The sequence below is a fragment of the Crocodylus porosus genome, unplaced genomic scaffold (genome assembly GCF_001723895.1).
Source record: "Crocodylus porosus isolate Cpor-Errol unplaced genomic scaffold, CroPor_comp1, whole genome shotgun sequence".
Classification (NCBI taxonomy): Eukaryota; Metazoa; Chordata; order Crocodylia; family Crocodylidae; genus Crocodylus; species Crocodylus porosus.
This window is the reverse complement of record NW_017728886.1, coordinates 8,746,123-8,767,474: the sequence shown is the minus strand read 5'-3', so window position 1 is coordinate 8,767,474 and position 21,352 is coordinate 8,746,123. Positions and strand designations below refer to the sequence as shown.

Genomic DNA, 21,352 nt, shown 5'->3' with positions numbered 1-21,352 from the left:
ATGGAGACCACTCATCATGTGGGTGGCCCTCCTCTGAACCCTTTCCAGATCCTCTGTGTCCCTCTTGAAGTGCAGCACCCAAAACTGGATGCAGTACTCCAACTGAGGCCTGACTAATGCTGCATAGAGGGGGAGCATCACCTCCTTCAATCTGATTGTTAGGCATCTGCTAACACACGACAAGGTGCAATTGGCCTTGTTGATGGCCTCGTTGCACTGCTGGGTCACGTTCATCCTGTTATGTTCTGTCCAACCCTAAATAACTCTATTTACAACATCACAATACAACATTTCAAAGTATAAGGCGCAACATCGCAAAGTGTAAGGCGCAAACCTGAACAATCTTAATAACTTCTTAATAACAACCAGTTGGATGGATATGCACTGACACTACCAACTAGTATCTGCTGCCTAGATAAAGAGAGGTTACTCTTTCGGGATGGCATTGCAGCCCTCTCCAGAGAACTCAGTTCTCTTCCAGGGAATTGAATCAGCCCCAGAGCCATGACCGCGCCAGTGTAACTGAAAACACTTTTATTTCTGCCTCCACTAGATTTTGCCTCTGGGTGTTCCTGTGACTATGCTGACTCTTCAAACGTTGACCCTCTGGCGCATGCTCCTAACAGTGACCGAATGCTATTCAATAGAAATCATGCTATAGATCAGGAACTCTCCCAGAGTGGAGGTGAAGCATTCTGTTTGCAGGTCCACCATATACAGGCCCTATTTGCCAGTCTGCTGCTTTTACAGTCACAAAATGGGTGCAAGTGTAACTTGCTGTTTTCACAAGGTTATCACGTATCTAGTGCAAGGAAGAACAACCTGATGGCAAAGACTTAAGACTGAGAATGAGGGAATCTGGGGTCTTATCTTCAGCTCTGGCACAGGAGTGCTCTGTGACTTGGGGTACATCTCAGAACCTCAGTTTGCACATCTGTAAAGTAGGGACTGTAACGTGGCAGTAGAGGAGAGCTAAACCAGATTCATCCCTCGCCTGAGCACCCAGAAAGCCAAAGTAACTCCAGGAAAACTCCCGTTCATACACTCTAGGAAGACTAGGCTGCCATATGGTCTTCGGAGAAAATTACAGAGAGGAGCCGAGCAAAGAATTGATTCAGGAGGGGGAACTGCAGAAGACACCAAAGCAGAGACCTTCAGCCTCTCAGAGACCTTTGCACAGCGTTGACTGGACCTTCTCCAACAAACTGTTCTCACGGTCCCTTCACCTCTGTTTTCCCCCAGATGTTCCCCTTTTACCACCACCTCTGCTGTGGCCCCCTCCATCCTTTGCCTCAGTGTCTCGTCTCTCTTTCTATCCAGCTGGTCCCCCTAACTAAACACATAAAATCCTGTTTGGTCTCTAGCCCATACTGTAATAAACATGATTAATAATATAAAATGGGTCCGGTTCTATTTACTCATCTCAAGCACTCTGCAGGGACTAGGTTCATTAATATTTACAAAGAGTTTTTTGATCCCTCAGCTTCTAGGATGATTTGCCTTCAGCAGGCGCCAAATTATTATTCGATAGTAAAATGCACAGCAACTAAATTCTCAGTTTTGGATGCTGGTCAGTCTACATCTCCATGTCTCTGGCTTGCGTTCCCCCCTCAGCCCCGGTGTCAAAGGTTTATTTTAGCTTAGACATTCCTGGGTAATGATTTCTGGCTAGAAGACTCTTTTCATGACAAATGCAGCAATTCTGGTTCATTATAAACTGCCCTTGGCACACACAATATTAACTGCTCTTATTCAAGCGCTGACTTTGTTGCCTATATAGCTCTCCAGCATGAGCAGAATAAACCCACGGAAAGGATTTCAAGGAAGATAAATTGCATTTTGGGCCCATGTCCCATGTTGTATGTGGACATACAACCCCCATATTGCCTTCTGTAAGAGCAGGGATATTACCGTGGCCAATTCTATCGCCATATTTTGCTTAAAAATTCCCACATCAGATGCAGTTGAAAAAAAACCAACTGCTTTTTTCAGTAGTAAAAGAAGAAAAACTGAAAAACAAAACTCTACTCTTTTTCCTAAAGGTCCCTGCCCACAACAATGGAGTGCTAGCATATATTTAGCCTGATCCCAACCTATCCATAAAGCCTCCTCCTTCTTTTGCATTACTACACAGAGCAATATATTCCCAAGAGCAGTTTTCATCCACAACTGTTGCACTAAATCTTTCCAGCAAAAAACTGCTTTTTGCTGTTGCATTAAATCTTTCCAGCAATGCTCCTGGCATGGATGCCTATGAGCGACCCTGGGAAAGCTGGTGGGTTTTAGAAATGAGCACCCTTGTCCAGCCTCCACTTTTGTGGGGTCCCAAAGTAGCTTGAGCATGGGCTTTCCCAAGGCATTTGCTTCTGAAGTCCTGCACAGGGAGGGGGGCACAGAACAGACCTAGGACAGGGAGATTGCTGTGAGGTTTGGCCAGCTCAGGGATCTAGCTACTGAGGAACCAAAGTGAACATGAAAAGCCTCTCGCTCTAAGTGGTAGTTTGTCACAACTTAGTGATCTATTAAAAGTGGACCAGCCGGTGAACCCAGCAAGTGAATTTTGCCCCCGGTACACTTGGACAGTTTACCCACTCGGCTCTCTCCCCCTCCCCTGCTAGCTTTTCTCCTCTCTTGTTTCTCATACGCTCACTCAGCGTCACCCCCATTTATTCCCCTTGTGGGACTGCTGGAGACTGACTGGGTTCCCCACTGAATGCTATACTTCATCCCTGGTAGATCATTTCCCGGTAAGTCCTGAGGAGTGGGCTGAGGAGGAGGATGGACTTGTGTTTGTGGCATTGAATGGGGACTCAGGAGACCTGTTTTATTTACCTGGTTAGGCACAGATATTTGGTGTGATGTTGCACAAGTCCCTTCAGTTTGCACTTCCCCCTGCCTGTTAAATGGAGATGACACTGCTTTTTTGTACCACCCTTGCTTCTTCAGACAGAGAGCTTGCGGGGGCAGGAACAGTCTCTTCCTATGTGCAACCCCAGGCACCACCAGGCTCTGACTTCGGTGGGATGCTTCACTGCAGATAGTCGCCAGGAGGTTGTTTCCTCCTTGGCATTGTTGCAGATTCCCCTTTTCGTTACACAGGAGAGCAAACTTCCAGCCCCTCTGGGATCAGCTTGGTGTCAGGGGCTGCATTGCTCTAATAAGTAGCATCTCTCCAATACATACTTCATTACATGGCATGTCAGGTGAGCAGACCACATATCCTCCCAGCAAATCGACTTACTATTCCCTGAGCAGAAAATGCATTCATTTAGTAGATGGTCCGTCTCTCAGGAGGGGCACACTTCAAAAATGGTAGAATAAGACATATGATGTATTTAATCCGCTATCCTGATGCTAAGGACAACTACCATCTATTACAACAGCAAGCTATGCCTGGTAGCTCTCCTCTTCAACCATTGACCCAGTCTTGATGTCATTGATAGTTTGAGACCTGCTCGTACCACAACACAGCAGGATGGACCAGGTTGTCAAACTGTCTCAATCATAGAAAAATAAGGCTGAAAGGGACCTTGAGAGATCCATTAGTTCAACCCCCTGTTCAGAGCAGGATCAGCCGCATCTAAATCATCTTAGCCAAGTGTAGGTTTGACCTGCTTTTAATGCCTAAAGATGAACACAACCTCTCCAAGTAATTTGCTCCAATGCTCAGCTACCCTCATAATAAGAAACTTCTTCCTAACATCCAATTTATATTTCCCTCATTATTTCTTGTCCTGACCACAGCAGCCAAAGAGACTAGACTAACTTGCCATGGCATTGTGCTACTAACACACAAGATGTCATCATTTCAGACCTCACGGTACACACAGAAAAGGAGAAGGTATGGTTGTTCCCTCTCCCCCGTCCTCTTCAGCTAAACCTCACACCTCACAAAGTAGGGATGGAGTTTACTACATACTAAACTGGAATCCTGGATTAGGAGCCAGAACTGAACTTCTTGGAGTGGCCAATTCCCAGTCTCTGGTCAGTCAGAGAGAAAGCTACTGCCCACCAGGCTTTTGTGTACAGGGGTGGGGACAGGAAAGGAAGAAATAGTGAGGACTACCCCATATGTGTGATTTCTCATAACCTAGAGAGACAGCATATCCATGGTATAGATTCTGATACTGATGCAAATCTGGAGAAAGACCAGCTAAGTAAGCCTGGGATTGAGATCTGAATTTGCATCTGTAGGGGTTTTCTAAGTAAGAAGGAGACCTTATGAGATAGGAACAGATGCACAAGGCTAGGCGTGGGCATGCTCTCCTGTTCTTTACTGCTGACTCCCTCAGTCACCCTGACCCTTTCCTCACCACTGACTTTTAATATTTAATTGCAGGTTTGCTGGGGGACTTTGCCCACCTGATTCCTGTAACCAAAGGGAAAGGGAAGGAATAAGGACTCTGATATGTGGTATGGGAGAGCCGTGAGAAGCGAATGAGATGCCACACAGGCTCAGAAAAGTGCACAAGCAAGTAAGAGACTTAATGCTGAATCCTCCCCAAAACTATTGCCTTGTGACAGGGTGGGTCAGAGCTAGCTGCATGCATCCATCCTAATAAATTCCACTCACCCCAGGCAGCTGGAAGCTGCATTGCAGATTATGGGAAAGCGTTCAGGCTGTCCAAAGAGACAGAGCTTAGAGCAGCACCATTCAATGGGCCTGACTGCAAGCATGTGTTTATATCATGCTGCTTTGCTGGCTGAACCAAGGACTAAATCCAAACTCATCACCACAACATGGGAGTGCACATGACCGCTCCTACATACTGTCCTGTAGAATAGCACAGTATATATGTACCCTTCCCTCCTACCCCCTGCTGACTTTGCTCAAATCAGGTGTACAGAGGTGTCATGGAAGGTAGAGTTTGTTCTTTACAGCATAAATGGTTGCATGGAGTAAGCAAATGAAGAAGATCCAATTTGCTTTGTGAACACTTCCCCCACCCAGGCATGTAGGTAATGGTTTTGTTTCTCTGTTTTGAAGGCAGCAGCCAGAAAACATGGCAAGGGTTGACAAGCTGAGGCAGCCTTCATCCTTTCATACAGCACTTGGTTCTCCACAAAGCAGGCCAGACCACAGAGCTTCACTGTCTCTAAGAAACTCTGTTTCTGTCTCCAAGCTAGTAGCCAGGTGAGCAACTAGGTTCCACAGGCCATTAACTATTTCACAGTATCCACGTATTGAGATCCGCATTGACTGCATGAAAAATCACCCATCCCACCCTCTGGGCAGTGTTGACCAACTCTTAAAAACACAATGGATGCCAAACAAACTCTCAGCAGAGATTATGACCTACACTGTCCTAAATGGCCTAAAGCCAGCCTACTTAAGGGATGTGCTCTCTCCCTGGGCCACTCTACAAGAGCTGTGGTCAGCATAAGCACCCAAGATGTGCTTCAGCTTCAAAGAAAGGGGATAGCTGGGAAGACGATGAGAATCTCTGTGAGAACTCGGAAATATCGGGAATTTGGTGACCTAAGGGCATACTGCAAAAGTCATCTGTTTGAGAGGGTATTGGTGCTTCCCACAAAGGTAGAGAGTTGCTGCAGAGAAGTGATTGCTTTAGTGCTGCTGCGATTTCATTGACCAGTAATGGTGCCTTAGGGCAGCCCGAACCTTAAGGATGCATCTTTGCATTAGGCTCAATCTATACAAATACACCGGCAAGTGAAGGCCTGGAGAACTTATCCCTCACAGCAGTCCAGGTCCAACTAAAATGGGATAACAACCCACAGAAACACCAGCAGAGCCCTGTCCATGCTTAGCATGGAGCATGGGTGCCTATTCATCACAGACAAAAATCTTATCCAATATTAGGTAGAACTAAATCTACGAGGTTTATACAGCAGACCAGGGCCTTCTCTCTGGAGGGTCTTTCTAATCATATAGACTGAAGATTTATAGTATTAGACTCTTCCCTCGGACACTCACTCGAAACTGCCCTGAAAGGCAATGCGAGTTATAAGCACATCCCTGAGGCCAGCCTGCACCACAAAAGGTCCTCGACCGTCCTTCTCTGTAAGGCCGTGCCCACACATTTTTCCTGTAAGATTTCTACATTACTCCAGAACAAAGATTTAAGATCGTCTCATGCATGCGTCCCTAAACTATTGCTTGCAAACTCCTTCAGAAGAAGGTGCTCATTATCCTGGTGCTAGTTCCCACGTACCCTCTTCTCATCCCCCATTTCCAACATAGGGAGACAGTACTCGCCTGGCATGTTCGGTGGCACAACATATCAATCCTAGGCGTGAGATAAAACCTGAGGAGCAGCCAAAGGAAGGATGGGATGAGGCTTTCAAGCCTAAAAAGTGTGGGGAGACGGACCACAAATGAGACAGACAACGCAGACAGGGATGCAGTGAAGAACATCTATGAGCCGTGGTAGTCGCTTCAGCTCTATTATTCTACTACATACTTAAAATAACAGTCAGCTGCTAATACTTGCAGGACAATTATTCAAACAAAACAACCATTCAATTTATCTTGCTAAACAAAAAAAGAGACCAGGAATAGATGTGGAGTATTCGAATACGTCACTTAAATATGTCAAGTGGGGATAACCAGGACCCTGAAGGCACAAAAGCTACCTAGCATACCAAAAACACAGTTAAAAAGGGACTCAATCCATCTGTAAGCCCCTCTCTGTAGAGAAGATATCTGAGGAATTTAATCTATCAGACAAAGGCATTGCGCAAACCGGGGCAGGAGAAGTGTGGAAAAGCCCAACTCGTAATTAAGCATTATTTTGAATGGCCAGAGTAACCACCCATCAGAGGAGAGTACCAAGAGCTGCAGTGAAACCTCTGTCTCTTGATGTTGTTAAATCAAAATGAAATTGTCTTTACAACTGGATCAACTGCAAGCTGCTTGGTTCAGGGGAGGAATCCCCGGGGAAAATCTACAGCCTTACTTTAGGCAGGAAGTCAGACCGAACGACCATCCCTTGTGGGCTTTAAATCAAGAGACTGGCATTTCCGACACACTTCAAAAATAAAAATCTCTGCTTGGCCAAATTCAGATCTATCCCCACGTCCAAAATTTAGATCCAAATCAGAATTCGAGTTTTACTGAAACCAAAGGATTCAAAAGGCCCCCAAGAGCTTTGCGAAACATCTGGGCTGCTTCTTTAGGTAAAAAAATATTGTAATTCTTGAATGCACTGTCTGGAAAGGGGGGTAAAGCATCATCTTCTGTCTCTCGTGTAGATATCAAAACATCCTGGATCGTGGAAGTGGCACATCAACGCAAGAGGATCACAAGGTGAGTCCAAATTGACTTATACAAGATGGACAGACACATGACAGAGAAGCTGACACCCTTTGTCATCTTCATCCCTGGTGAGGAAACCAAGCCATGCGTAGCAATCAGCAAGTGGTCTGAAGAGGACTCAGGGCAGGGCAGGTATCATTGTCCAGCGCATCAAGTGTGAACTGAACTGAGAATCAGAGCAAAGACACGAAGCACGCCCCAGAGCATTCGGCTCGTGTATGCTGAGCCACTTGGAGCTGTTTTCAAACCCTTTATTCTGCTTAATTGCCGGACTCTGGTAAGCCAGAGCAGGAGCCAGGAGAGCAATCATTTTGGAGAGAGCAGTCCTAGAGTCAAGAGCATAGCTGCCAAGTATGTGGGGGCCTGTGAGCTCTGCCCTTCCCGCCCCCCGCCCCGAACAACCTGTCTCTAAGTGGGCACGACAGGCCTGAAATGGGAACATCAGATCCCGGTCCCAGGCTGCGTGACTCCAGGCCAGCATTTGTCCCAGTATTGTGCAGGAATCCAGGTTTTCTGTTCACTGAGGAAAAAAGTGGGAAATGGCAGGTTTCCCCTTGCAGGCTGGCAGCGCTGCAGACTACAAGGGGCTGCAGCAGCGGGACACCAGGGACACCGTGTGTATGTGTGCATGTGCACACATGCATGTGGCCAGGAAAGCAGCCCCAGGCAGCGGTGGAGAGCAGCTCCCCCAGCTGCCTGCAGGTACGTCAATGCGGGGGGCAGGGTAGATTGAGACCGCCACGGTGAGGAAGGGAGTGGGGCAGGGGTGCTGCCCAGGCAGGGCAGTGCATGAGGACCAGGGCCAAGGCGGGGAGCAAGACAGAGCCCAGAGGGTGGGACAGAGGGGCTGGCTCCCTACTGAGGAGCGGTGCATGGGACCCATGTGCCCCCCAGATTTGCGCGCAGGGCAGGGGTGGATGCAGGCTGCCTGCTGCCTGATGCTCCCTCTGGGAGCCGTGCACTGGTTGCTGGCAGCCCACATCCACCCCCACCTCCCCTCCACCGCAGGCTCTGCTCAGCTCTGCTCCAGCCTTGTCATGGAGAGAAGGGCGGGGTATCATCTTAGGACCCCCCACCCCAGCAAAAAAAAGGTCGGCTCCTGTGGTCAGGAGGAAGGCTGTGCAGACAAGCCCTTCCAAGTCTAGGAGGCAACATGAGTACTGTCATGAAACAGAGAGGGAGAAAGGGGGTGAGCTTGGGGGCCGTGTTTCACAGTTGCAGTGGGTTCCCTGCAGACAGTAGAGAATAAACGTCTTGATGGATCTCTTTTAGAGGATGGCGAGAAACCGTCTATGGCCCAACGAACAGGAGCCTTTGGGGGCAAAAGCTGCCATACCTCGAGGCCCCACCAGCAATGTCTCCGGGAGTAGGTCCAGCGCCACCCACCACGCCAGTCCCACTCCAGGGAACACCAGCTCTGATGCCAGCAGAGTCACTGCCGGTCCCCAACTTCTGCCTGTCTCTTCTGACCCCCTCCTCACAACCTCTTCCGGTGGCAGGTTTAGGAAAAGCAAATCCGAGCCCGACACACAGACAACCCTCCAGCCTTTGGCCAAGGGGGCTAAACGCTGGGCAGAGCTGCCCTTCTCTTCGCCCCACAGCAGCAGGAGACAGCAGAGGAGTCCTGCCACGTCCGCAGCAGGGGCTTCAGCCACCAAGGTTGGTGAGCTCTCTCCTCGCATGCCCCAAAACCTGTTTGCTTTTGGAATTAGGGCCACAGCTTGGTGCTGGTGAACTCAGCAGTGGAAAGCCCATTGATTTCAATGGGGTGAGGGTGGGAATGGCCAGGAGAGTGGAGAAGAGGGCACCACTTCTGGTGGATGTGTATTGCTGGCAGACCGGAGGCTCCTTGGGTTTGGCTTAGAGGCAAACAGTTGATCTTGAAGCAGGCTGCGGTGGGCTCCCGAAAACCTGGTTCTCACCACTCACCTGCTAATGACACAGACGCAGCACCGGCTTCCCAGCATGCACTGGGCTTCCATTGGGCCAAAGTCTGCCACCTGCACACACCAGCTCCATCAGTGCACTCAGTGAAGCTACCCCAGCACAGCATACTAATTAATGTGAGTAATTATTAATATGGCAGCATCTGGCCCTCTATTAGTAACCAATGGGTCACGAAGCGGGCAAATTGTCTGGATGTTAGTGCCAATACATACAACCAGTTCACACCACGGACTGGAATCAGGGAACATCCACTTGTGAGAAGTCTCACCGAACTGGTGGCCTAAGCTAGACTTAAGCCCGTCTCTCCAGAGTGTACAAAACCAGCCTGTGCAAGAGACTCCTCCTTCCTAATCTAGGCCCCTGCCCTTCCTTGCTCTCAAATGCACTTCTGCTTGAAGCCAATAGTGATTTAAAACCAGGAATAATCAAGAGCGAGGGTGTGAGCCCCAGCCTCTATGAATTGTATTGCTAATTGTCCAGGAAACACAATGAAGGGAATGTCCTCAGTGGGCCCCCATGACAGGCAGTGAATTGAAGTTGCAAAGGGTTTGTTTGTGCACAGCACCATGCAAAAATGGCCCCGTGTGAGCTGGTCTCAGCTCCGCAGTGCTTATCAGAGCACAGGATACACGAAAGAAATGTAAATTGAAGGGGCTGATAGGAATAGACGTCTCTAGAGGAGAAGAGGTAGGACTGCTCCACCCTGTGAGCTATACAGAGCAGACAAACACAGTGTGGTGCCTAGGTCATTACCATTGGGGGTAGACTATTGACCAGGGGACTGCTGGAAAAAGCCCTTTTTTGACTGCACTTAGACAAGTAGGCAACCCAAGGGCAGGGTATAATTCTCCTGATTGCTGCCCTACAGGGAGGATATGATTACCTGGCTAAGGAAGCAGCCAAGGGCCACACAGTTTGTATCAGAAATATGAGCTCTGAAAGTTATGGGGACAGACTGAAGAAAAATGAACAGGTTAGCCTAAGTCAGAAAGAAGACACTTAAGGCAACTCTAAAATTTAGCAAAATTATGAGAAGGGTGGAAGGCAGATAGAAAAATCCAACTACTCATTGCAAATGGCCTAAACAAGAAGAGATGCAATCTCAGGACTTGTCAACACTGCTGCAGCTGTGGGTCCCGATACCATGAGGACTAGACCTCATCCTGCATACGTCCCTACCTGAGCCTACAGGCATGGCTCCAAACCCCAAAATACATGAGTGAGGCTGCTGCAGGCTCATCCTTCCATGCCTGCTCCAGTTCAGAGCATGCTCTGGGTAAGGCACAGCCAGGTTCCCCCACCGCAGAGCTAGACCCCACTACTGCACTGCTGCAGACAAGCCCTCAAAGGACTGGTTTTGGAGAGCTTTACTCCCATGGAATTGTACCTTGGTCTCAAACCCTCTAGGGCTGAGGTGACAAACCCATATATGGCAGAGGCAGCCTGTGTGTGTGGCATATGGCACATCAGGGAAGGGGCAGGGAATACAGCAGCACTTAGGGTAGGGAGCAGAAAGCAGAACAACAGATCAGACAGGGAGCAGAAAACTGGGAACAGGAAGCAGAGCAGTAGAACAGGAAGTAGAAGGGGATCAGAGTAGCCCTCAAGAAGTGCTACTCCTGCCAAAAAGGGATCTAGCAGGCACCTTACTCACTAAATGAATTAAACGTCTCCTAGAGCAAGGCACTGCTCATAAGAGTAAGAGGGACATAGTCAAAACCAGGATCAGAGGTAAATAGCGGACTTGTGAGACAGCTGAAATTTAGAGGGCTCCGGGGTTTTCTTTAGCGAAGCCTCAGTGGGTGCCTGTACACACCACAGGTTTTAATCCTCATTAAATTAAATGGGTTTATAAAATTTAAAGTTGTTTGTTTTGGAGCATTGCATCTGTGTTTCTGCGCACTAGGTTTTCGGACAAATTAAGCCTTGGAACGTTGCATCTGTATTTGCACGCACTAGGTTTTCGAATTAAGCTGGGTCCCTGGCCAGCAGGAGAGCAGGATGGTCCAGCGCTGCCCCCCTGGCCCGGGGTCCTCCACCCACCCCATGTCTATGCCCTACCACGCAGCTCTGGAAGCAGGGAAACTGCAAACCACACAAGGAAAAAAAAGTGAAGGAATTAGAAAGCAATTCAAAGGGGTGAAGTACAAAAAGTCACAGCACCATCTGGTGGACAAAGAGGCCCATTACATGTCTTTGCGTGCCTTTGTGTTTGCACGCAACAAGTCCATGGATGGGACACTTTAATTCCCGGCAAGCCAAACTAAACTACACCCAAAGGCTTTTAGTTCAATGCACCAGAAAGACTTTTAAAGAGGCTGGAAAACCCACTCGTGCAAATAGTCATGTAGTTGCATCGTAAGAAAGGGCAAAAAACGTGGCACGTACAAAGGCCCAATAATGGCAATAGTTTAGCGTCCAGCCCATAGCACTGGAGCATTGCCTGAAGTCAGGGCGTTGTCACAGCTTTCTGGAAGACATGCAGTCTCCATAGTATAAAGCAACGCAGACAGGAATAAGACAGACCAAACCTAATAGATAGAGGGACTATCAGGGCCACAGCCACATGGAGGGGGGATGAGACGCTCCTTGGTCCTATTGCCTTCTGTCCAACAGCATTCCCTTCATCTCTTTATGGATATACAACTGTTTGACCAGCAGCTCACAGACTTTCTCATTCCCACACAGGAAGGGAAGCTTTCCCAGAAGACAGAGTCGATGACCCTCACCGTGCCAGACCCGGCTTCTGACTCAGCCCCGCTCAGGAGCTGTGAGTCTCTGATTTATTCTGGTGACTGAGTGATTACTCCTCCTCTGCCTCAAATTGCAGCTAACACAAAAGCAGGGCCATCTCCAGGGACTGGGCAAACCTAATGATGCCATTGAAAGTAATAGGATTGCTTGAGGGTACCCAAAAGCAGAGTTCAATCAGGGTCACTTTTGCCAGCACTGCTGGCAGCTTGCATAGTGAGAGGATGTAGTGAGATGGTACTGTCTTTCCCTACAGGGAGAGGGACCAGGCAGATACCTCTACTGAAAAAGACAAAAGAAAAGGAAAAATGTATTTAGCAAATGAGATTTGGTGCGGATTATCCCCACGCCCATAAATCAGCTATAAATCTGTTGTTTAAGTGACCTGTCATAGACCCAGGCAAGTTTTTAGCCTCTTACAACTACACAACTACCCCCTCAGTTTAGAATAGAGGACACTGAGGTACGGTTACTCTTACGGGCATAGCTCGTGATCAGCAGGGATGGGAAGTCAAAGGAGCTGGCTCCTGTGTCGGTCCCAAGGCTGGTAGAGTGCACTGACCTTCCCAGTCCTGCTGGCCTAATGCTTAAAAATAACTGGTCTCAAATGTGATGGCAGCATGTCCATGTTTAGCTTGGCTAGATTTGCACTGCATTGGAGATGAGTAATTTCTTCATGCTACACAGCTCGCTGGGAGGTTTATTTTGCACATAAATAATGCTTGGGTTACAGCACTCTTGGCTCAAATCCATTGTACATCTTGCACGGAGGATGAATCAGACTCGGTCATGACTGGCTTTAGATAATCTACGTGTGCGTTCTTAGCGAGATGATATCGGTAGAACGAGAGCTGCTTGGGAATTTTTCAGTGAACCAGGTATTCAGCAGAAAAGGCCACTGCATCAAAACCAAACTTTTCTCAGCAAATAGTGGATTTCAACAAAATGATTGTTGAAAAGGTTTCCTGGGTCCAGGAGAGAGTATAAGGGAGAAGAAGAGACTCTCCCAGCACTGGAGAGCCAATAGTGTGCTAATTATGGTACTTTCTTAGGGAGACCTTAGCTTGAGTCTCTGCTCTGCCAGTTTTGGAAGGCAACGTGCACCTGAGATCTCTCACATTTAGGCAAATGCCCTCAGCAGCCAATGACTGGGTACTTGAGGTTGGTGCCTATTCCCTCCTCTCCCCACCTCAGAAAAAATGAAAGGGTAATTGTCTAAGAGCGCTATTTTGAAAGCTGGAAGAAATCATTATCACATCTTGCAAAGGAAAGGCCAAAGTCTTGGGACACAGTACTAGCTTACCCTTAATTTTTCAATGGCAGATAGAGGAGCAAAGCTCATCATCATCTGGCTGACGAATGGTGATATACTACCAGTCTTAATGTTAAATAGCCAAGTACCTTCCATGCAGAAGTCACAGCAAAAGTAAAATCCCTGTTGGATCCAATGAATGCCATTAGGTCTCTGGCACTTCTTCCTTTAGGGGCTCAGACCTTTGTTTGGGAAAAGGGGTTTTTGGGGGTGCTCTGTTGGGCAGGGTTTGGACTGCAAGCATCACACATGGTAGAAAGTGTATCTCAAAGAACATGTCCGATGTCTCCTCAGGATGGTCAGACTCCAGGTTCCCTTGATCGCTCTGTGGGGAGATAGCACCATAACTGGATGCCCTCATCCAAGACTGTTTTGCCCCAGGTCCCGCACCTTAAGCTGTGTGTCCTGCACTGTCCCAGAAAAGCACGCCGATATCACTGCCTCACTCTACAGTAGTAGCACCATTGCACACCGTGAGTGACAAATCCCATATCAGCTTTCCACACTCACATATGTCGCACTAGGTTGGAGATGCCCACGCGTGGCCGGGCCGGTGGGTAGGCCCCAACAAGGACGCGGCTTGAGTTATACCAAACTTTTATTTTCTAGTTAACAAAATGCACAAAATACTTTGCTGCTACTACTTCCCACGCTAATCTCAACAACTTACATACATAAACAATTAAAACAATGACAAACAGTTAACAACGGGGAATTGTGTCTGTTGAGTCACGAGGTGGTTCAGGCCGAGGCCCCTTGCGTTCAAAACCACGCGTGCTCTTGGTGCGGCTGGCCAGGGCCCTAGTCTCAGACCTGGTCAGCGGCTCATAGCTTTCAAGAGGCTATTTAACAGTTAGGCTTGCAAGCTTACCACAAAGGCAAACAGGAGCAGCTTCATGGCTGGGCAATGCTAGTCACTTCACGGAGGCCTCAAAAAATGACCCGAGACGGACTAGGGGAGGGGCGGCCCTGGCGGGTGATCAGGCCGCAGGCCCTTTGAAGTTTCGTTCCAAACTTCCCCCGTCAGGGCTTTTCCTGCGACTGCGTTTGTACTGTTAGGCTGTAGCGTTTTATTTCCAGCGACCAATCAGTCGTCTTTTCCCTCAGCAATTTGTTCCCGGTGACCAATTGTGCGCCATATCAAAACTTTTGGCTGCAGCATTTTGTTTCGACTCACGCCAGCTATCACTACCTTGCTTTTGTCAGGCAGTTTCGAGGCGGGTGATCTTCTGCTACGTGAGGGTAGCAGACGCCACTCGTCCAGAGACCTTTGCATCGAGGCCTAGCACACTGCCGACTTATAACCCGGCCTGGCCACTCATTTGAGTGTGCCCGCAACAACATAGACCACTTCAAATATTACCAGCAGGCTGTATTGAAGGAACACAGAAACTGGTGATGCAATAGTTATCACTGTTAGTAATGGAAAAATGGGGAAGTGGAGTATGCCGGATGGTTTGGAGTAGCGTGGAGTGAGGCCAGGCCAGATCTTTAGTACAGTTTTTACTCATTCAAGAGAACTACTCTACATACCTCCATTAGGGGCACACCAACACTGGAGGTTTCTGCTGATAGGCATTTCACTTTCAGATACACTCACACCAGTGTGCCCATCCATCGGATGCACATGTGGCATCATAGTACCTGTTGTTTCAGTACTCTACAAACCTACAACACATCTACACTGCCCCAGGACTAGCATGGCAGTGCCTGCAAGAAGGGCACCCTGCCCACACACTCCCACTCTGTCCACACCAAAGCCTAGACATGAGGAAGTGTAGCCAGTTTAGCACAGCCCTGAGCATATGCCCAGAGTCACACTCAGGCTCTCTGCCTAAAGAAAGCTTACAGTCCTAGTATGGCTGGAGGGGACCTCAGGAGGTCATCTGTAGTCCAACCCTCTGCTCAAGGCAGGATCATCTCAGCTTCTTGGTGTCTGCCTAGGGCCAGGCTATACCATCTACACTGCTTTGTTTCCAAGGTTTGGCAGGAACGAGTGACTAAGCTAGCAGTGTGGCTATATCCTTAGGTTCCAGCCCATTTCTTGGCCTCACTCAGAAAGAGAAATCTGGATAGAAAATAGCAAGCCTCAGTTTTACAAGATGACTAGACCATCACTAGTCAGTTGATGCAAGGACTCTTTGGACCAAAGACTTACTGTAGTTGGCAGGGGCATTTTCAAGCAGGCTGTTCTGCTCCACACGTACTACCCCCAATTGACAGCATATAGCCACGTCCGTGTGGCACCAGGGGTGGGTGAATTAGCAGCGCTGAGGAAAGGAAGCAAATGCAGAGGGGCAGAGGTGTCATTTGGGTTGGTCCAAGGGAGTGCAAATTAAACAAAGGTCTTGGTTGCACCACATATCCACACCAATCCACAACATTAGTGTGAAAAAGTGCACACGTGACATATAGCTCTACTCTAATGTAACTGATTTGAATCTGGTATAAAAATCAACACAGGAAAAAGCAAAAATACAACTACAGCAGTCTAAGTTACCCCAGTGTAAGTGACGTGTATCCAGGGGTACCATCCTGGGGTAGATGTTTGCTCATGGCAATCAGGATGTCTATTCCCCCAATGTCCAGTGTCAAGGTACTCTAATAGTACCTACTGCATGCTGCCATCCTGAGACAGCTGGTCATTTGTCCACTCCAGACTTGGGGATAATTTACATTGGTGTCAGTGGCAGCAGCAGTCCCTTGGTCCGAGGTTGACAGTCTTCCAGTAGACAGGGAAGTCATCAGTGAGTCCAGAGATGGCTGAAGACGCCAATCTGAGATCTATATATTTGACTGCAAATACTGTAAACAGTTTCAGCAGGAGGGAGTGGATCCTGGTGATATCAGGTCACAGCCTTTTTCCCTTTTTTCTCTCTCTCACTTGTCTGCCTCCGTAGTGAGCAAGTTTGCTCAAAATGGTCTATGCCTTGTCATATTTGATTTTGGAGATGTCCAAAGGCTGCACTGGCAGATTTATCCAGTGCTGACTTTCATCATTCATCTATGTTTACTTTTTGGGAAAGGCGACTACGCAGGTGGGAAAATCCTTAACGCTCTCCGAAGGCTGCCGTCTCGTTGCAATGTGTGGGGGAGCAGCTGGCTGGTTCGGGGTAGGCTGGTAAAGTGTCATGAGGCTGACAGTGAGTCCAAGTATTTCATACACTTCACAGAAGCAGGTGAGAGAAACCTGGAGCTCTTCAGTTGAGTGGGAGCACACAACACAATTCTAAGGATACTAAAGCTATATAACGGAGGTGCTGGTTATCTTGGGTATGGGTATCTTGGAACGTAACTGGCTGATGTTAAAGAGATTCCTGTCCTTGACTTGAGATGGAAGTCTATCAGAAATTAGATGTGGAATAGCCGTGATATAAGTGGAAAAAGTGTTGGTGCAATGATGCATCCTTGCTGGACTCCAGCTTGAATGGAGAAGGGGTCTGTTTCCAAGTCATTGCTTAGGATGATTGCTGTCATGTCATCACTAAAAAGTCTGATGAGAGTAGCAAATTTTGGCAGGTATACAAATGTCATCAGGATTTTTCACAGGGGCTCTTCAAAGGCCGTAGTCAGGTCAGTGAAGGCCATGTAAAGATTTCTGTGTTTCTCATGGGGCATCTTCTGTAAAGAGCATGCCTAGTGTACCTCTGAATAATCTGAAACCACATTGGGGATCAAGTAAAACATAGTGAGAAGAATGAGTCTGTTGAAGAGAACGCAGGCAAAAATCTTACCAGCTATACTCAAATGATGTAAATTATAGCAGCATAAACCTGTTGTGTGTGTAGGAGTAAAGGAAGATTTAGACTAACCATAACCAGAGAGTTGGTCGGCCACTTTAGGCTAAAGTCAGGCAGAAGGCAGGACAGAGTGGCACCTTAAAGGCTGACTGGGTCAGAGCAGCATGGACTTTTGCAAACAACAACCTCCTTTGTCGGATGCTGTGAATGGTACGAATGTTTGTGCATTAGTAACGTTGACAACAGAGGTTGCTGCCTACAAAAGCTCATGCCTCTCTGAGCCAGTTAGTCCCTAAGGTGCCACTCTGCACTGCCTTCTGCCTGACTAATGATAAGGAACACTTTCAAAACAGTGAAGCCTGTGAGATCCTGAAATACTTTCCCAAAGGAAATGGTGGGAAGCCACTTGTTCAAGTCATTTAAAATTAGACTGGAAAATACACTGGGGAATAGTCTGCAGGTGCAGACACTTGGTTTAAGGAGATATAGAAACCTTGCATTTACTCCTGCCTGAAACCTTGACAACGTGAGAGAAGATGGATAGCAGACAGGAAAGCAAAGAGGCTAGCAAGGCACTGGCATGTGTGTGCAAGAGAGAGAGACCCCTAACAGACCACAAAAGTACACAAAGGCACACAGAAACACACAATTATTTCCACTGTTCACCATTGTAGCTGAAGAGAAAATACCCCCGTGTAGTGCGAAGATTAAACTGGTGTCTGACACCACTACACATTACAGCTCATTCAGCTAAACTCTCAAATACTTTTCACGTCTTTCTTCCTCATTTGGCTTCAATTTACAAATGTGCCTACGGGAAATTTTCAAAACTCAGAGAACAGAGAGAGTCCATGCAGATAATAGAGATAAATTAGATATTTCTTTCCCTATCATAAGGTTCACAAATCCTTAGCCCAGTAATACGGGGGAGGAATGTATCATATTAAAAACCCAGCAATCGTCTTTTTTTTACATATATATTTGCCACTTTAAAGCATGATTATTCAAGCAGCCAGATTGTGTCTTCTCCCAAGGTAGTAGTTACGATGTGACCGGAAGATAGTAGGTTTGGTGTGACCCACAGAATGGCACTCTGTGCCCATAAATTTGTCCAACTATACAGTTGGCCCAACAAGAGATATCACCAAAAAAAAAAAGCTCTTGCTTCTTCTGCAGAGCTGGCAGTTTACTCTGTGAGGTGTGCCAGTGCCATCTAGCGGTAACTTGGCTTTTCCCTTCAATCCAACCCCTGGGGTTGCAGGTTTTAAACTTGTACAAAACAACTGTTGCATGGAGAATTAGCTCGGTCTCAAGGGGAGGGAGCCCCGTGTCCCTCTCCAGCAGGTGAAGGTGCAGCACGGCTGGGCTGGGAGGATGTATCTCAGTCATCTTTAGCATGGTGGGAGGGAAAGGGGACTGGGACTGAGACTCCAAAATGTGGAGAGATGAAAAATGAGAAACCTTTCCAAACCGCCACCAGGGACACAGTCCGCACTTAACTCCAGCCCCACTGAGAAACATTCGGGGAGGGTTCAATGTAGTGATGAGAAAAATTATGTGCATGAACTCCTCAGCTGGCATAAAGCAGCACAGAGCCAATGAAGATGGTGGAACAACACTGTTTCATACCAGCAATAGGTTTGGCCCATGTACATTTAAAAATATTTTTTAAAAACCCTGTACTTGTATTATAAGCAGCTCTTTACACTGAATATAGCTCTGACACTGGCAATAATGCAGACTATTACAATGGAAATGATCCAGAAAAATTCACTGCAGTTTCTTCAGCTCCTTTGTATAAATGTGACAAGAGAAAATTGAATGTGAAAGCTCCTCTAACGAGTCTGTATGTCTAACTTTCAGGGCTCTACAGTCAGGCAGGTCTATTTTTAAGTCTGGGATCCAGGTGCCCATTGAGGACATACCGCTCTGTCCTGTGAAAAGTTTAATAGAGGCTCCCAAACCCCAGCATGAGACCCAACCTGACCTTCAGGTTCCTGGTCCTCATCCATAAGCCAGAAGAAGCTCCCAGTAAGCATGTCACTGAGGGTACTGGCAGATGAACTAGGTACTGCAAGGTCAAAGGTTGTGGGGGGAAGATTGCTCTTACTCATGGAAGATGTAAGCTAGGCCATGGTAGCCCAGCCTGTAATAAAAAAAGGTGTAAGCTATTGCAGGTTAGCTTTCACCTACCATAAGGTAACAGCAGGCACATAGGCAGTCTCCACAGGAGGTACTGTCATGCTGGAAATCCTCATCCCCTGCCATCATAATGTAACTAGTTTGAGTGCCCCCATCCTGAAGCTCCCACTAGGGTGAGCATGTCATCCAGTGCTCTTAAATATGAATCAACCTTGATCTAGAGAGGTAAAGCAGGCCCTGTTGCCTGACCCGCTCTGGCAGGTACCCCAACCTGGCCCTCTCCCACCCCAGGCTCTCTTGGATGCAGGTTTCCCCAAGGAATCTTCCTTGAAAAAGCAGCTTGCTGGCCTTGCTGGGAGGCACCTAACTAGTCACATGCGCTGCCCTATCCAGAAAGATGAATATCCTCAGTCCTGCAGGGCCAGATTCTGCTTCACCTATTACTGGTGTTACCCCTCGGCCCCTTTAGCTCCTCCTCTCTTAGCTGGGGAATTGAAGTAATCAGAAATAGGTGGGACAGGAGGTGGTGAAGAATCTGGCCTTCCCTTGCAGGGATGCTAGTTGCAATCAGAGTAACTCTGATCAGAGGAGTACCCGGCTGCTGCCTACTGCTGCCATGAGAAGCCCATTGCCCTTTATGCATCTGTACACACACATGCATGTGAACACACACCTCACACACAGTTACTGACTGCCAGTGATGGGCTCCATCCTTGATCTCCTATCCTTCCTGTGTTGACTGGCTTTCCATCAGCTCCGCATACCCGCTAAATGAATAAGAGACTGCTCCGTGCCCTTGATGCTCCCAAGTCAGCCTGTCACTCCGTTTACTGACTCTTGCTTTTTACAAAGTCTGTGAATAATCCAGTTAGCTGAGCCGCTAAACATATGACAACCCCTGCTGTCTCCACTTCCATGACTCAGACCCTGGCTGGTAATCAATGAAGTGCACATTCCATGCTTAATCACATCCCTTTGCCCTTATCTTCTGGATATTTGAGTTACTCAGTGTGCAAGTATTTGATAAGTCCCTGGTCCTGCTTAATGCTGTCTTGCTCAGTGACCACCTCTGGCCTAGCACAATGTCCTCTTGACACGGCAGACGAATGGCTGTGGTCTTTGTACTATACTTTGTCTGGGGCTCTCTATGCAGGTAGCTGGATCTCAGCCCAATCTGAGCTAACTTTCTTCCCCAATTCTAATTGTTTGAAGGAATCATTAAACAGCTCATCGGGAGGGGCTGTGCTGTTTTGAAGCACAGGTTTGAACCAAAGTCCTGGCTCTCAGCAAGTGCTGGTAGTGTGATGCTTACGTACGTATTTAAAGCACTGCCCCAAATTGTTGAAGGAGAGTATCCGAGGAATTTCACAAAGCATAGCATGGGAGGAGAAGCACACAGGAGTCTTAGCACAGTAGCAGATTGTGAGCAGCTCAGGGAGAAAAAGCAAGTTCTGCAAGTGATTCGGCCCTTGGAACAGAAAAGACAGAGTGTCAATCAATCAGAGACACAAATCTGCCATCACACACTCAATACAATGAACCTACAAGCTCTGCTTCCCATTTATGATATTATAGTGCCAACAGGCTCCAGCAGAGATGTAGGCCTGTACAAATACAGAACAAAGAGATAGCCATTGCTCCAAAATGTTTATGCTCCAAGTAGTTAATAGCAAAGTGCTATTGTGTCCATTTTATGGGCGAGGAACTCAGACCCAAAGAGATGATGAGACTTGTCCAGCATCAAAGAGGAAATCCATAGCACATCTGGGCACTGAGCAGAGAGTACTTAAATTGTTACCAAAGCTTTCATCACAAGAGCTTGGGACGTCCACCTCCTCCAAGCTGCTTCCTCCTGCTCATCCTTGAGCTCTCACTGATGCTGGGTTTCTTCCCTGCACTTCTAGTAGCACCAGGCAATGAGCAGGCCTACCTCTTCTTACATTTCCTCAGCCACGAAGTTCTTCCAACTGAGACTTCCTTCAGACGCCCGCAGAACGGACGTGGAGCAAAGGGAGTCTAGGCAAGTGCAAAGAGTCTCACAATACAAGATCTATGGGTCCCAAAGTTAAACTAGTAGGTAGTAAGTTCAAAACTAACAAAGGAAGCCCTTTTTCACATGGCGTGTCATTAAAGTGTGCAACTCATTGCTACCAGATGTTGTGGATGCTGATAGCTCAGCTAGAT

General features: G+C 47.7%; 1 protein-coding gene across 1 annotated transcript in view; it reads left to right on the top strand.

Annotated features, from left to right (window-relative positions):
- Positions 1-2,589: 2,589 nt before the first annotated feature.
- The window catches only part of XIRP1 (xin actin binding repeat containing 1), a 44,790-nt gene continuing 26,027 nt past the window's right edge, over positions 2,590-21,352 (top strand). The window contains exons 1-6 of the mRNA XM_019530122.1: positions 2,590-2,747; positions 4,340-4,475; positions 4,988-5,134; positions 7,213-7,267; positions 8,549-8,935; positions 11,912-11,993. Coding sequence (XP_019385667.1) covers positions 4,438-4,475; positions 4,988-5,134; positions 7,213-7,267; positions 8,549-8,935; positions 11,912-11,993 — 709 coding nt within the window. The 5' untranslated portion in view covers positions 2,590-2,747; positions 4,340-4,437. The remainder of the gene's footprint in view (positions 2,748-4,339; positions 4,476-4,987; positions 5,135-7,212; positions 7,268-8,548; positions 8,936-11,911; positions 11,994-21,352) is intronic.